The sequence below is a fragment of the Pundamilia nyererei genome, unplaced genomic scaffold, assembly GCF_000239375.1.
Source record: "Pundamilia nyererei isolate P.nyererei 1_Seehausen unplaced genomic scaffold, PunNye1.0 scaffold00002, whole genome shotgun sequence".
Classification (NCBI taxonomy): Eukaryota; Metazoa; Chordata; class Actinopteri; order Cichliformes; family Cichlidae; genus Pundamilia; species Pundamilia nyererei.
In genome coordinates, this window is record NW_005187403.1 from 2,564,221 (window position 1) to 2,581,274 (window position 17,054).

The following is a 17,054-nucleotide window of genomic DNA, read 5'->3' on the forward strand; positions in this document are numbered from 1 at the left end:
CTTTATTTATACAGAGCCAAATCACAACAGCAGTCACCTCAAAGTGCTCTTATGAAATGAATACTGAGCAGAACGGTGTTCAGCATATTGTTGTGCCCCTCCACAACAGTCCCAGTTTCTCATTTGGCCTCTTGGGAAAACAAACTGCCAAATCCTGCTTTACAGCCTTACCCTGACAAATTATCCTGTGCTCTCTTTACTCCTTTGCTCTCCTGATGTAATAATAGTATGATGATAATAATAATAATAATAATAATAATAATAATAATAATAATAATAATAATAATAAAAGGATATATTCTAATAATACAACTTTACTGCGGTTATACAGGATACTACATATCATAGTATGATCGATGATTAAATATATAACATTTAACATTACACTTAAACTTTTTCCGTTTTTTGTTTCTGACATTAAATGCAAAATAATCTGTTTTAATTAGGTGCTGTACTTACATTCTTTATGTAAATATATATTTACTCTATATTACATGCAGCATTTAAATGTATTAATGGTATTAGGAATAACAACAATGATGATGATGATGATGATGAAGTCCTTCGTGTACCTTCAAGAGGATCTCGTGTGAGTCCCAGCTGGCTGATGATGTAACGAGGGATGTCTGTTTTGATGCCCTGACCTTCTTTAGCGTGTCCTTCAGCAGCTTCCAGAAGGTGGTAAAATTCCTCTGGGTCAAACTCCTGAAGAGACAGCAAAACACTTTCCTATATATTGCTATGAACAACTTTAAATAAACAAGTAAACAGTAAACAAATTCCTGATCTTGTAGTTTGAGATCAAGTAGGAGCTCTATTGAGTGAAGGAAAACATACTTATTTACGCTTTATTTTCAGCTTAGAGGAAGTAGAAGTTGAACTTTCACTTTTTAGATTGCCATGGCAAACCTATAAGCAAACAAGTTTCTCAAGCAGCCTGAGCAACATTATAATGTGAGGGAAAGGTTTCTCTAAGTATAGGTTAGTCCAGAATTTACTTTCTTTAGGCTTGTTGTAGTCTCTACTTTCTCCTTTGAGATATTTCTTTGGCTGCTAAATTACTCCGTGTTTGTCAGCTTGCCATCAGGTATGAGGTAGGTACTGTTCGGCTGAAGTAAGTCATAACAGCTTTAAATTTAATTCTGATTTTAGCCACTTTAACCTCTCTTTGATTCTGTAATACGACAGACACTTAGATGAATTGCAGAAAGTGTTACCTGAATAATGAAAACGTATAGAACTTTTATAGAATATTTTTTAGACTGATAGATTTGAGCTGCTGACTCCAGAGTCATTTGAAATAAGCTTAAATAGCAAAGAAACCAGATGTAGCAACACACACAATTATAAAACATTCACACAAATTACCCATCCAGATGAAGTGCTCATTATGAACCATCTCCATCTTTTCTTGGTTTTTTTGTTAAATTATTTTGTGCATTTAAACAGTGGCAGTCACTTCATATAAAATATTCAAGACAAGCACCCATCAGCACATTTTAGACTTAGGCAGAAAAAAAATAAGGCCATAAACATACCAGACATTCCAGCAGCCGAGCAGGTCGGGCTATCACTATAAGGATCTTCTTTACCAGCTCTCTGATGAAGTTTACCTCCTCGCTTTCTGACCTCTCTGTGGACTACACAACAGAAGAAGAAAACAAAATGTTTGCAGTGCAACTCTAATGTTACGGTAAAAACATGTCTTATTGCTGAACTGTCATGAGGAAACATCTACTTGATTTCTGCAGATGTTCTCACCTCTTGTACAAGCCTCTCCAGCTTGTCGGTGAGTTCGCAGAAGTAGCTGGAGGTGATGAGTCCCAGCCGACTCTTTTCCAGGCAGTCGCGGGCCAGTTCAATTATCTGGTGATGGGCAAAGCCAAGCACGCCATCTGCCAAGGGGAGGACGGTCTCAGGAGAGTTGCTGCGGATGATCTCCTGAATCCTTTCCTCCATCTGAGCTGTGGCCTGCAGAAAGAAGCGACGGAGCAAGTTTGATAATGCAGATAATTTGTGGTCAAACAGAACTGTAAAGTCTTGTGGGTCCTCACTTTAGGAAACCGCTCCTTGTAGACGTGATTCATCATTATAATTTCGTGATCGTAACAGGACGGAGATCTTCCAGGGCTGAAAAAAGAAAAGAAAAAAACCTCTGAATAAAATCACTGGTTCAGTCCCACCAATGCCACGTACATCTGAGAGAAAATATTCGCAGAAGTACATTAATACCTGAGACTGCGTGACCGGGGTCGCATTGCCGTCGCTCTGCGGCATTCATCCCCCGAGATACTCTCAGTGCAGAAGTGTTTGGAGAGGAAGTGCAGTTCATCAGGCGTAGGTTGGAAGGGCAGCTGATGCAGCTTCTCCTGTGATGAACAGGATGACTGGAAATGAAACAAATATACATTCAACATGAAAAGAAAAAGAAAAAGAAATTTTCCTTAGTGGGGAAAAAAAAAATAAAAATGTTGTAGTGGGCTGTCTTTGTGGTTTCTTTTAAATGTTTTCCCCTGTAGATCTTCTGTCTGTGTGTTATATATGCGACTGCTGTTGGGAGACTGTTAGCTTAACCACTATAAGAAGTGAAAAAATGCTAACATAGGTTAAGACTGCGCATAACCAACAAATATGAGCGTATGAGACCGAAGTAACTGTTGTCAAGAAAGTAAGTAAGTAAGCATGTTTTATCAACGTAACTATCCTCAACAATCATGTGCACCATGGTCAACAACGCTGCTCTGAGAAATCACATAATGAAAAAGTAAACCTTTAAAACACTGAGCCATGTAATGCGCAAATTATTCAGCACTAATGGCAATAATAAAATAACACGTGGATTATAATATATTAAGGAAATCTGAGCCCAACCCTTGGCGCACACCAAAAGCCTTATTGTTTCTAATACAGGCTGACACACGCTGTATCTGCTGAAACTATGTGTGTGCCTTCCAAAGAGCATCTGAATAGCAGGAAAAGCACTAGGTGACCAAACGCCACACAAAACAAAAACATAGCATTAGTGCAGGTCATTTTCAGTCCCCCGGCACATTGTAATTCCTGTAAATGAGTGTTATTGTATACACACGTATTGTACAGTAGTCAAAGCTCGGCTTCCTGTACAGGATAATGCTGACATATGGGAACAGTTTAACATTTATACTCTTATAAATGTAAGAAAAACTAGACATAAAGGCTCTCCAAATGCAGTTCAGACATGTTGTCACTGAGCCACATGTAAAAACTTGAGTAAAGACTAAGAGAAAAAAAATTTCTGAAACAGTTTTACTTTGTTCTTTCTTGTGATTTACCCTCATCACCATAATGTTTTATCATTAGGAATTGCTGGGGATTGCCTCGTGCCTGTTTTACACAGGCAGCAATGATGACACAGCTTTATGACCGTTTTAAACATTTGAATCTTTTAAAATCTATTTAAACCGGGTCTGGCTCTAGGTTCAATTCTATGTCACACATATCTGTGATTCTGTTTATGAAATATTTACATTGACATCATGAGTGGGCGATGCTTACAGAGACAGTGGAGCTCGGTGTGTTGGTTCCATATCCAGAGGAGGGAAGGGAGGCCAGTGACCAGCGACGACCATCAGTCCTGCAACACAACACCAATGACAAACAGATGCACGCCATCAATGACAACATATGGGTTTAAATACATCAGCAAGTATGACGAATTTCTCTTGGGACAAAGACAAGTTCTTTTTCCAAACATGCTCATCTCCCCGAAGACACAAATTCTGGGTTTAAACATTTAAGATAATGTCTACATCTCCAATGATCGTAAGTTTGGAGATAAATGTTGAGCTTTCTCTTGTTAAAAAATAATCCTGTTAGTTACTTGACACTGTACAAAAAAGCAGAAAATACAGAAACAGAGTTTGTGAATGTAACTAAAACTATTGGTTAAAATGAAGTACAACAAAGGCTCAGAGTTAAAGGGGACATATTATACTCATTTCAGCTCTTCTTTGTTAGTGTGGCGCTCCAATCGAGTGGAGCGCCACCTCTGCATGATTTACAGTTTTAAGTAAATTATACTGCTCATATACATCTTGGCCTGCCGCCCCTTTGTTGACCAATTTGAAAGTCCACTTTCTTGTCACTGGCCAACACTTGGTGCTTGTGAGCAGCACCTCATCCTCTTGACAGCAAACATTAATTAAAAAACTGATCCACATTAATTAGAACCATGTGTCATCTTCTCTCTCTTCTCCTAACAACCATTTAAGACCAAGTAGATCGGCCTGGTGCCCGAGCCAGCTCAGATGGAAAACGCCTACTAAAAAAATACCAAAAGTTACACAGCAAGTAAAAAGTTACTCCACTGTTGCCAAATGACTGTAGCGTCATCCTTGCAACACTGGCTATTTGTAAAAATATGGAAAAATAAGGACAACTCAAAAGAATGTTTTGGGAGAGAAAACACAGCTGGTTGCAAAGTAGGAAAAAACAACTAGCATTCGATCTGACTTTTTGGCTCTCTGGGATTCTGTTTGCATTTGTTTACTTTGCCAAATTGTAGCCTTATTTAATATGTATATCTGGCACTTAGACTTAAGGTAAAAACATAATGTGTCCCCTTTACTGTGAGGCACACTAATGAAGGACATGTGAATGATAAAGTGTACTTCAGACAGATGTGGGGTAATAAATATTTCACAAAAAATCGAAGCCTAACACGAGTTTACCTGTCTGCTCTGTGGCAATGACTGTGGATAGAGAAATACAGAATTATATGATATCGTGTTGACAAATGGTGTAAAATAAATGTTCCTGATGCTGAATTTGTAAGTATAAACAGACCTGAGCAGCTGAATATTTACACATATGCTGGCTTAGAAAAGACTTCTTTAATGACTCAATGACTTCACATCTGTTTTTAAAGAATTTGCATCTGTCTCACGATGAGCTTTACTTACTGATTTGTTTACGACGGGAAAAAAATAATTGGTCAGGTTACCTTCGTGCAAACGAGAAATGAGCAGAGGCACTAGGAGAGAAGTTTCTAGGACTGTCTTGTGGGCTTGTTCCTACAAGGGGGAAAAAGAGAAAAGAGGACACAGTGCTTTTATAGAGGGAAATGAAAAGCGAGCCAAAAAACATGAACAAGACAATACGGATGTCTGAAACAGAATTCCTTATAAGATAAAAATGAATTGCAATACACAAAACTGTACGGAAAGTTAAGTCATCAGCATCGTTGCATCAGGTCTTGTTTGGAGTTTGGATGTTCTCCCTGTGTGTCTCTAGATTCCTTTTGGATACTCAAGCTTCCTCCCAGAGTCCAAAGACATACATATTGGGTTAACTGGTAATTCTAAATTTGTCATGTGTGTCGATGTGAAACCATCTGTCTCTCGGTGTAAGCTCCATTATGAACCAGTAACCTGGCTAGGATATACGCTGCCGCTTACCCTATGACAGCTGGGAGTTTAATAAGAGTTCAATAAGTCGTTCAAAAATTAAGTGGATGACAGAAAGTTCAGGGAAAATAGATTAAGGCGCAAACAACCATTGCTTTCCTGATATCTATCAATGTTTAGATAATTTTATTGATTTTTCCAACACTCAAAATTCTGAGGACAGATGTTATAGCCACAAAAAAGAACATTTTCATATTGAAGAAGCTGGACTGCTGATTCTTTAAAAAAGTTGATATTTTCTCCTGCTGATGTGCTGAACCAGTTTCCAAACTAAATATTTCATCTCTAAATCAACATAAACAAATCTGTCAAATGTTGGAGAGTTCTCAAAAGAAACCAAGACCGAGATGACTCCACACCACGTTGGTAGAAAAGAGATTATATGACTTAATCTCTTTTCTACCATTTAAAACACGCTTGCTCTGTCAAGCTGGAGGCTGTAAAAGCAGTATTTGTGGCAATACTGGATAAAATAGGGATACAGAGTTCATCACATTTGTCACATATTTTATATTATTATTATTTTTTAAACTAAAGATATAATATCTATATTATCTATACATGTTTACACTGAGCTGAAAACATTGCATCATCTATTAATAATGCATTGTTCTCTGAGCTTAATGAATTAAAACTAATTCAGTGAGTCGCACAAAATGCTTTAGACAAAGTGAAATTTTAGTGAATTTAGAATTCCAACACTGTTATTTACTTTTAGAAAACATCTGAAAAAACAATATTATTCAATGTATGCAACTGTATATATGGGCTAAATGTATTCTCTTTTGTTTCCCCTCTCAGATTCTATAGCAGTCATTCACTTCCGTATTAAATTAATTAAATGTAACTTAGTTAATATTGCCTTTAGAAGAGAGCTTTGTATACGACTCCTCATATGCACAAGTTCTTTTTCCTTTTTAAACTGGGTCTATAAATGTCTGCCTGCTTTAGAAAAAAAGAAACTAATTTGTAAATTATACGCATGACTTACTTGTTTTTATCATCTATATAATGTTAAAGAAAGGAGTTGCGTTTCTACACACAGAATGTAGAAACAAAGCCATGGTGTCGTATTAATCAGACATAATAACATTCTTCACAAAGACGGGGACTAACTAGCTAATTAAACACAATGCGACCACCTCATGTGCTGACACACACGGGCCTTTTCCCTATCGAGGAACAACGATGGAGCCACTGAATAATAGAAAGCCATGAATGTTACATATTTAAGTGCTTTAATCACAGCTCCTTAAAGTACAGTTTAAAGTGGCTTTTTTTTAAATCAATATTCTGCAAAAGGAACAAAATATGGTCTGAGTTTTTCTTTTATGAACAAATTCTTGATCATGAACAGAAATCTGTTCTCCTACACTTCACTAAATAGAAAAATATTACATTTCTGTAGAAACCCATCTTATTATTTAACATAACCAGGATATATGTCAATGCACTTAGCTATCTGACAGCACTGAAAAAGTGTTTTTCTTACCTTTTGAACTAATGCTACGTCTGAGCCACAGTGTTAAGTAATCCCAAAGCTGGATACTTTCATTAGCAGGAACACAGGTGCTTTCTGGGTCTGAATCCATCTTTAGAGCCTGGGCTTTCTCGTAAGCTTGAAATACAGACCAAACACTGAGACTGTTTTTCCTGACCAATGGCAGGAAATAAAACGCCCTATGGTAAATGAGGGCTGCCCCCCCTCCCCAATCCTGTGCATTTCCTGTCTGCAGGCCACCACTTCCTCACACAAAATAATCACTGCATTTAATTTGCCACTGTGCTGTTAAACTGTTACCCGAACATGACAGGACAGACCTGACACAGACAATAAAGTGCGCAACATAAAAATCTGTATTTTTCAGTGTTTTATTTTTTAAAGTAAAAGTTCTTCATCTTGGTTTAGAGTCAGTTAGCAGCACCCAGTGCTGATTAACCAGATTTTTCTGTATGAGGGTACCAGAAAGTGCATCCTGTGGATACAGATTATCTGTTGGTGCACAGACTGTACTGTGAACTTTCCTGTGTTGTTCTTCAACCTTTTTTTGTGCGTTACACAATAGACTGCATTCCTGTTGGAGAACATATTGTATTAATGGCTCCTCTTCTATGAACCCAGTGCATATGTTTCCAACAATGGGGCCGTTCCACAGCATTCATACATTAGGAGATGTGCCGGACATGCATTTACCTGTGAGAGATGAGAGAGGGGAATGGGGTCGTGGTAAACCTGAAGGCTGGCCACTTCCTATCAGGCTTTTTCTGTTGCTCGTTCTGCAGCTGTGAAACCACAGAGCCATATTAGTCAGGAAAAATCATGGCTGTAAAACTGACAAGACACATGAAGCAGAAAATAGAGGTATAACATAAAAAAGGGTTATGGGTTATTTAAAAGATAACAGTGCATGCTTCAGAGCCTTAGGCAGGTAGTTTTGAAATGTAATCAACAAAATCCTGACCTCACCACTGACACGAGCATCTCGCTTTTGTTTGTTAGCTCGACTGATACATGGACTTCAGCATGAATATTGTGCTAAGATTGTTCAATCAATATGAGATGCACTATTCACTTGATACCACACAAAGAGCCTTTCATCACACCATCTTGGACACTGACATGAGAAGCAAGCTTTGTGAAACAGAACATGAACTCTTTATTTAATGAGAGGTCAGTGTGTTGACTCAGATTTTGAACTTCCAGTTTGATTTGCCAACAAGGGGCTGACAGTGAGTAAATACCTAAGATAACTACTTATAATTAACTCTAATTGTTTGGAATTTAGCCGAGGAGAGCTGAGAGACACAGAGATGATGAAGGCTGCATGTTAGCGGTATTATACTGATTCTGAAACAAACTTACTGCAGACTTGCAGAATCCAGCATGTGAATAATTAAACACTGAATAGTAAAATTTACCTGTTACTAAATATTTTGAAATGCTTGAATATAAGCAAGAATCCAATAGCAATTAGAATCAATTCTTTGCCAGCTAAGAAGGCAAACCCCACAGCATGAAGCTTTGAAATTTTGATTTAAGTATAAATATGAAGAGCAGCCAAGAACAGTTAGCTAAGACAGGTCAGCAACAAACAACAAAAATTCTTTCTTGCAACCTTGTTCTGGAAAACATTTTCTCTTCTTAGTTCGAAACGTGAGGAAACTGATCCAGGTCTGAAAGGGATATGTAGATGGTATACAAGCCCTAAATGTCACCAATATTTAAAAAAAAAAAAATTCTTAAAACTGGTTTGAAAGTGTACCTGCAGACACCAAAGGTCTGACTTTACTATCAATCTACACATCCATTCCACTTATTCAAAAATAAATGTATTTGCAATGTATTTCTGCCATAAAGATCAATTACAAAGCCAAAGCTTGCCCTCAACATAATATACTCCACAGGGAGGCTACAGTCCTCGCGCCAACAGCCATTAAAATAAGAGACACCATTAACAATAAAATCATCTTTCAGTCAACAAAAAGCAGGCTCTTTGCACAGCCTTCATAATATTTCCATATTTGTTGGTCATTTAATACAGGACTATGACTCATGAGGAGCCACTGTGACCAATACCATGTGACTCATAAAGGAAGGGCAGCTTTTAACCTTGAGGGAAAAATGAAATATTTCAGTATAAAAGTACCTTCACTGTTCAATGAAGTTCGTGCTGGGTTTATAATTTCAAATTAGAGGCTGTCAGTGGAAACACATAATGCCTGAAGAACATGAATTCACTTCAAGGTCAGACACTCAATGACACCCTGTTACATAACCTCCTCAGAGATGTGAACCATTTCCAACTGAATTTTCAAATGTTATTTCATATTTTCCTACAAACACATTTCTCCTCCATTTTTTTCTTTACTGAAGGAGAGAAAATGTTTTTAGGGAGAAATAAGACAACTGGCATGGAAATGTTGTGAAGTACTTTACTGCAGTAATAGAGGAAACAGCCATACATGTTGGAGCTACAGAGAGAAGTCAGTGTCATCCTGTGTGTTGCAGTGAATGCACAGATTGATCAAATTGCAATGGCGTGGTGCAGCGTGAGCAGGCGTCCCTCATGATTACGTTAACACCGCTGCAGACCCACTCAAAGAGGTGCCACTGCAGAGCTCTCAATGTCACACCGGCAACAGCAAAGAGAAACAAGAAACTTTTATCACAGCTGATGTGCTGCAATAAGCTCTCAATGCTCTGTCCTCTCAAAAGACACGATTTCAGAAACACTGCTAAGGATGATACGGCCATATTTATACCTTATAACAAAATGTAATGTGGCTTAGAAATGCTGTCCAGCAGCAACATAGTCCTGTACTGGAAGGTGTTTTTGTGTGAGTGATTTTTGCAGCCCAAAAAGTGACAATTACAAAACCCCACTACGACTTGAGAGCAACGCTGTAAATGTTAAATTATAGTACTGGGAGCTAGATTTACCAACAATAAACTGTCATTTAGTCTTCACTATCAGGCTCTCACAGCTGCTTGGTTACAATTACACCATTACAGTTACCATGTACTGTAAAGTTCCTACAAAAATCTGTATAAATGACTAATGTATCAAAGCATTGTAGATTTATAAAACCAATCCACATGGTTATGGGAATGCTTCTGTATTCAACATTTAACAGCCACTGAAGATGCACACAGACTGCAGGTGATTAACTGCAGTCCAAATGTTGGTTACTGCTATCTAAACAATGCTGTCACTCAAACAAACACTGGAAACCACGCCACACATCCACAGAAATTGTAATCTAACTGTACAGCTACAATAAACACAACAAATCACCACTAAATTCATTCCAGCATTTATAGTCCCATTAATCTTTTTGTGCTCACTTTGCAGATGCCTCCTGAGGTTGCTACAATATCTTCCACTAACTTTACATTTCTTTAAAGAGGCTCAGTACTAAATGAAGTAGTTGGACTTGATGGGACATGATTTTCCCAGATGAACTTTGGGCAGACTTAAGCAACTGAAAGAAAAGGTACTGAAAGAACGCACAGGACCCTTCTTCATTTAAAGAAATAAACATTTAAAGCACTCAAACTGATATATACTTAAAAATAACTAATTTATGTGTCTTCCACAATGCTCAGGTGCTGCTCGGTGGTTACCAAACAACATCTGAATATATCAGGCACAAGTTTATGGGCACAAATTAGATGCCATGTTAAAATAATATGTTGCTTTTATCAAGGTGAATAAAAGGTACAAAGGTCATTGTGGGTAGGTGGCTGGTAAGAAACACGGTGACATCATAGTATCAGATGTAGATAAGAACCTTCAGTTGTACCTGTGGGTGTATCACAGTAAGATTGGTGCACAAAAGGTCACTCTTTTTAAAGCCATCTGTTATAGTCACAATCTAAGTTAATAATATTCATTTATTTCAATTTAAAAGCGTAGCAGTTTTGGCTACAGTATTTCTATTTTAATAATGCTGTTGTAGCCACATTAAGCAACATTTTGCCACATTGTAGCACTGACTTCATTGCCAACTGAATTAACCAGACCTGGCAAGATATCGTTATTACAATGTTAACATATTTTCTCTCTTTTCAAGTGCAAAAAAACAGTCAGCTACATAGTTACATTAATATGCTTGCTCACTCACATGCTTGGATACAGTTTTACATTTTATTGACACCACAGAAACACCACAGGTAGCAGTTTTTACCTGAATATAACAGCCATCATAGTTTCAATGTCTATTCATATGTTGTGCTGGTAGGGAATGATGTGTCATAAAAGTGGTTTCTGTTTTGGTTTGTTTTTTTTCTTCCTCCAGCTAACTGGCTTCCATCCTGTTGTTTACAATACTTTCAGCACTGTTAGCACATTTAGCAGAGTAGCATCAAAGCTGAAATCATAGATGCAGGGGCATGCAGCAACCTCACAGGAAGTTGTTTAAAATAGCGCTGCAAATGTTCTTTTTTTCCCCCCCTTTTGGATATCCAATGAAGCACCAATGTATACGCAATTTATTTCAACTTCAATATCATGTGCCTCGTAAAACACAGATGTTCCAAATGTAATAGTTTTCTATTACAGCGGAAAACACGTTCAATTAAAGCGACCCCTCTATGATACCGGGGAAATTCTTTTAAACTCATATGGAGGAGAACATGAACCAAAGTCAGAGCCGATGTATTGACAATTTTGAATGCCCTTTGGCCAACTTTCTTCTTCACCTTTTAAAGCCCAGGAAACACCTGCTCTGACAAAAAACAGGAAACAAAGCAGTGTAGCATCATAAGCTGCTTGTAGCTTCTTGTAGTTATATTGCTACCCCACTGGCACTCAAAAATCCAAGTTTATCTCCCTACATCAGAAGGGAAATCCGATTTTGACTGAAATCCCAGTCATCCTTGTTTACTCTGGTTTCTAGAGCGAATCATGACTGTGGACATGTTCCATTAATCATTTATCATGATGGGGACTGAGTGAATAATATCTGGTACACAGGTTCTCGTAGAGGATCAAATTTAATGACATCTATTTATACCCTCTACGAGCATTCAGCCAAGTGAATGCCACACTGTCGCCCAATCAAGCTTCTTGTTGTTTCACCTTCACATTGCCCACCCCAGTGTTTGTACCTTCATGACTCCTGACTGCCACTCATTGAGAGATTTAAACAACTGCTCCTGGATTACTTCAGAAAAAGACTTCCACAATTTGTGACAGCATGCAGTTCATCTTCATCTCATTTGATGTTAAGCTGAGCTTTGGTAGAAGCCCCTCTGTGGCCACAGTGAGGGGGGGAAATCATGTTGGTATAGTGAAGCTTTAAAGGGGGGGGGATAAAGAAGCCCTGGGCAAAGATGATAGTGAGAAAGTAGGCCAGTATTTATGCTGTACTGCAGATGTGTGAGATTCCTGGAATGAATCCATAACTATTTGAAAAGTCTCAGTATTATGCAAACTTGTCCGGATCAGCAAACCATTGTTGGATTACGCACAAGCACTACTACAAATTTCTCTTTTAAACCACTAAAAATACTTTCTAAGGGTGCTCATAAAATGAATTCACAGCAGAGCTCATTTTATTTTTACCTTACTTTTAAGACTCCTTTTACAGTAACCTACATTACTCAAACACACAGTAGTTTCAATCTGTCAGAAGCAATTTCTTAGAATTCAGCTTGGTTACTTATTCGGGACACAGGAAGAGGCAAAAATAGATAAAACCCTTTGATTTCCTTAGATTCCAGATAAATCTGAAATGTCTCATCCTGACCCATGTCAACAAAAAGCCATGTTTAATCTTTTTAACTTCCGCGAGTTTTGCTCCCCTGTCACAGCTGTCAGGTGAGCTGACAAAGCGCAATGACACACAAATTGCAACTCTGTGCTGACAAACCCAAATTCAAAGTCAGACATACGACACACACCACTCTATTAATAGTATTTAAATACTTGCTGCTTGGGTAAAAAGCCTAGCTGCTCATTTTTGAAGGCAGCTGTTTCCTTTAAACTAATCCCAGTTGTATCTGCACCTTTTTTTAAATATATATTTTCACATTTGGTTTATGACATAATTTACTTTGTACCTAATGTCAATTTGGCATAAATTAAATATTACAGAAAACAGCTTACTTTATCCTCCTTCCCTTTTTTCCTCATTACCGATTCTATAAGTAATGAAAAAATATATATAAATGGAAATCCATTCCAGCTCATCTCAGGTCAAAGATTTACTGGTATATAAAGATCTTAATATCTACATTACATTAATTATTTAATAATATTTGTGAATAAACGGGTAACTTGTCACGAACAGTGGGGGGGAAAAAGACAAACACATTTATGAATAATGCAAGATGTCCAGAAAAACTGCCAGTCTCTCATGTTAAGCTATTCTGCACTGCAAAATAGGTCAGGACATGGATTAAAAATAAATTTCAGTATATGAGCTTCACCAGTACTGTAGACATGTCATACTGTATATGAGGGGAAAAAAGGGATCAAGTGGCTTAGCAATAAACCAGTGTCTACACACACCAAATCCCATAAACCAGCAAAACATTTTTAATTCAGTCAGTCTTTAACATGTCAACTAATAACTGACATCAAAGCATGTCTTCTGGAGCTGGACTTTATACAATTTGTCAGAATAAAATACATTTTATTGGCAATGAACACATACTGAAACAAGATCAACAGCAAACAATTAAACAACCATCCCAATTGTCACATTCTCACTGTAAATTAATATGAATGATCCATGTGGGAAACCTGAGACTACCTCAACAACACATTCAACTGCACAAAGCAAATAACGCACAACAGGCAAGACGGCAACACCCAGCTTCTTATTCATGTTGGCCTCATACACCTACTACTGTAAACACGGTCCCTGCTGCCACTCAAAGCTCCAGAAACTGTGCATGTAAATCCATTTGGTAGAAAATAAAACGTTTTGCTCCGTAAAGACGCATGTCTGAGCCTGACTACATTATTTGAAGGACCCTAACTAAAAAGCAGCACAGTACAAAAAAAAAAAGTAGCAAGTTTCTTCAATCTTTAGATGTTACCTTTGGGACCGACGCAGGCGAGCTCCACTGAAGAAATGTGGCATGTTAAAGTTGGACAGAACTGTCCACAAACTAGAATCCGACATTGTGTCCAAATCATGCCAAAGAGGGAGATGTAAAGGAGGCTTCTGAAGACTTGATGAGCAGAACCGATGGCTATCAGAGTTCAAGAGGTGGTGACCTCTGGAGCAGTCTTGACAAGTACTCTCCTTAGGTCCAAACTTCCTCTGCACAGGCACATCTGCAGGCAGCTGCGGCATAAACACACTAGCAGGGAGGACACGTTGTCCTCCTCTGTCCTCAAACAAAAAGTAATCCAGGGAGGATCCTGAACGGCACACAGTGTGTGATCCAGGTCAGGTGCTGACAGCCTCGACTGTTGCAGGTATATGACATCTAATACCAGCTGACTTTGTGATTTCCCTTCTCACTGCGATTGCGTTCCGTATCCCAAACACTCACCGTCCTCCCTGCGCTCAACATGCTTCATATCATGTAACAGGCATCTACCACTTCACATCCTGTGAAGGGGGGTTGTGAGACAGAGGGGTAATGCATCATCAGCAGATGCTGCTGGGCATTCGCTACGTTCACAAACTGGCACCCCTCCAAAAGTCTGGTGGGTCAGTATTAAGCAGGACCTATTTGAAATTGAAACGCTGTGCTTCTCAATGGATTCTTCTGCTATTGCATAAATTCTTCGCTCCATAGACAGTCTTACCTCATTCACTTATTGGTGCTTCACCTTAACTACATCACCTTTGATCTATGACTCATTTTTTTTTACTCCGTAAAAAGATAAGTAGCTAAACACAATGCATACTGGGAAATCATCAAACTTTACAACGTTCAAAAAAATATGAATAAAAAAAAACAATGGCAAGCTTTATAAGTCTGATGTTTCAGGCGAGCAAAATAAATAAAATCTCAGAGCTAAACTTGGGAATTCACATGCAAACAATTCGCTCCGTCAGTTCAGTGATGAATGTAACTTCTGAGTGCTGCGCGTACGTGTGAGAGTTCAGGTCAGCTGATCACCGCAGCCTGTAACGTGCAAAGCATGCAGGCAAATTCTCTGAAGTAGCTGTCAGGTCTCCAAACAAAACAATATCTCAAACAAGAGGAACCATTAAAAGCTTCTCCCAAAGTAGTTTTATTCAGTGATAATTCTACACAGGGAAGAGCAGAGTTCAGCCCTGAAAACACACTTTACAGCTCCAGAGCAACGATAAGAGTCCCACAATCACATGCACAGTTTACAGTCAGTATACTGAAGATGGCACTTTCACAATCCAACATAAAAACATCTGTCCTTTCTCATCTGAGCTTCAAGTTGTAAAAAAGATGTGAACCTCATGTGAACACATGCACACAAAGACTAATGTACCTTAGAAGATTGATTAAGAGTAACTTGCATTTTAATAAAGAGGACATGTCTGTTTTTGCTGATAAATCAGAGTTGACACTTGAATAAATGTCTCAAAAATATTGCACGTTTAATAAGAGCGTAAGTTATTTGGTTAACTATTTGTATATTTGTTTAGTTATTTATTTCAGTTATGTAAAGCATTATTACACCTAGATTTCTAACTATAAAATCTTGCTACAGCCAGTGAGATTAAGATAGTATATCATTCTTCAACCAGGACAACAAAGCAGTTCAAAGACAGGCTGCAATCCTCACTGAGGAAGTTCCAGGTCAGACCTGAAGACCATCAGGAAGCAATAAGCAATGAGTCTAATAACTTGCCAAGTATGCTGTCTGGAAGGGATTCAAAAGCTAAGGAAGAGAGATGGAATGCAAAACCAACAAAGACTGGCACCTAACCACTGCTACTTCACATGCACAATCTTTGGCGACTGTGTCGTCATCAGAAGTTATTTTTATCCGTGTAAAACCTGAGTTTGTGTGTGTATTCTGTCAGAGTGGCTCAGTCCTTCTCCCTACAGGCCAGCGTGACAGCCTTCACTCTAATTATGGCCCTGCTCCGTTTCTGTGTTCCACATTAGAAATGGCAGTTCAGATGGTTCAAAGTCAAACTTGCAAAGAGCAGCATGAATAGGGAGGTCACTGCTTGTGCTGACATCACAAGTAGAAAAATCAGGGTTGCTGTGCCTCTTTTTCTAGTAGCTCTTAAAAGAAGGAATCAAAACCATTAAAGGGAACCTATTGTATTCATTTCTAGGTCCATATATTTATAATTACTATTTCACTCTTTCTATAATAGCACTGAATTACTCAGTTTAAAACTAATATGGAAACTATCTTTGTTTATGTTAAAGCGGGTCCTTGGGTAAGCTCGTCAGTTCATCCAACGGCTAAAATTAGTCATTTTAAAATTCTTTTGATTGGCTGCCCCTTGTAAAAGCAACATCTGAACAGCAGGTAAGAGAAGCGCTCACTGTAAGATCACTGTACTTGGCATGTCACAGTCTCTGAGAACATGAAAAGCCAAGACTAAGAATAAGTCAGCCTGAAACTGAGGATTTAGAGGAGTCAGAACACTTTGACTCGTGTGAATTGCCTGTATGTTGGATTCTATTAATCTAATGGTGACCATATTAACACTAATGGCGGTAAATTACTCCATAGGGTAACTTTAAACCAAAAAAAAAACATTTTCAGAAAATGTTATTAAGTGCAGGTTCCAGTGGGTTAACAGTTCAACCAGCAATATCTCTGATTTTACTTTATTAGACCATATAGTCTAAATTTTCATATCTCTTAAAGAGCAAATACTCTGCAGTTTTCAGACCATGGAGTCAATATCTTTTAAGGCCGGATTCACCATCTTTAGCACTGCGTGAAAAGCCCCAGTGCCCTCAAGGATTTGAGGCCAGTGTTGACGCAGCAGTGTTGCTGACTCAGAGATCTGGCAAACAACTATGTTGTCAGGCAAAGAAGTTGAACATGGCTCAACTAATACTGGGACTAATATTCAAAGACAGATTTTGCAACTCTTGCCAGATAATATCGCATTCAGACACTGCTGTGCAGCCTTTAAATTTATACATCTCTTATTAAATGTCAGCAAATGAAAGGTTTAATTTCTCAAAAGCAC

General features: G+C 38.2%; 1 protein-coding gene across 5 annotated transcripts in view; it reads right to left on the bottom strand.

Annotated features, from left to right (window-relative positions):
- mast4 (microtubule associated serine/threonine kinase family member 4) overlaps positions 1–17,054 on the bottom strand; it is a 42,589-nt gene that overhangs the window by 21,380 nt on the left and 4,155 nt on the right. For 2 of the 5 annotated variants that reach the window (XM_013909603.1, XM_013909598.1), the window contains exons 1-10: positions 13,993–14,477; positions 7,639–7,727; positions 4,982–5,051; positions 4,710–4,730; positions 3,535–3,613; positions 2,233–2,387; positions 2,055–2,130; positions 1,762–1,971; positions 1,539–1,640; positions 573–705 (exon numbers count right to left, since the gene is read on the bottom strand). In XM_013909603.1, the coding sequence (XP_013765057.1) occupies positions 573–705; positions 1,539–1,640; positions 1,762–1,971; positions 2,055–2,130; positions 2,233–2,387; positions 3,535–3,613; positions 4,710–4,730; positions 4,982–5,051; positions 7,639–7,727; positions 13,993–14,252 (1,195 nt within the window). In that variant the 5' untranslated portion in view covers positions 14,253–14,477. Of the gene's footprint in view, positions 1–572; positions 706–1,538; positions 1,641–1,761; positions 1,972–2,054; positions 2,131–2,232; positions 2,388–3,534; positions 3,614–4,709; positions 4,731–4,981; positions 5,052–7,638; positions 7,728–13,992; positions 14,478–17,054 lie in introns of those variants that run through there. The other 3 variants (XM_005720140.1, XM_013909604.1, XM_005720141.1) reach the window with 3 other exon arrangements.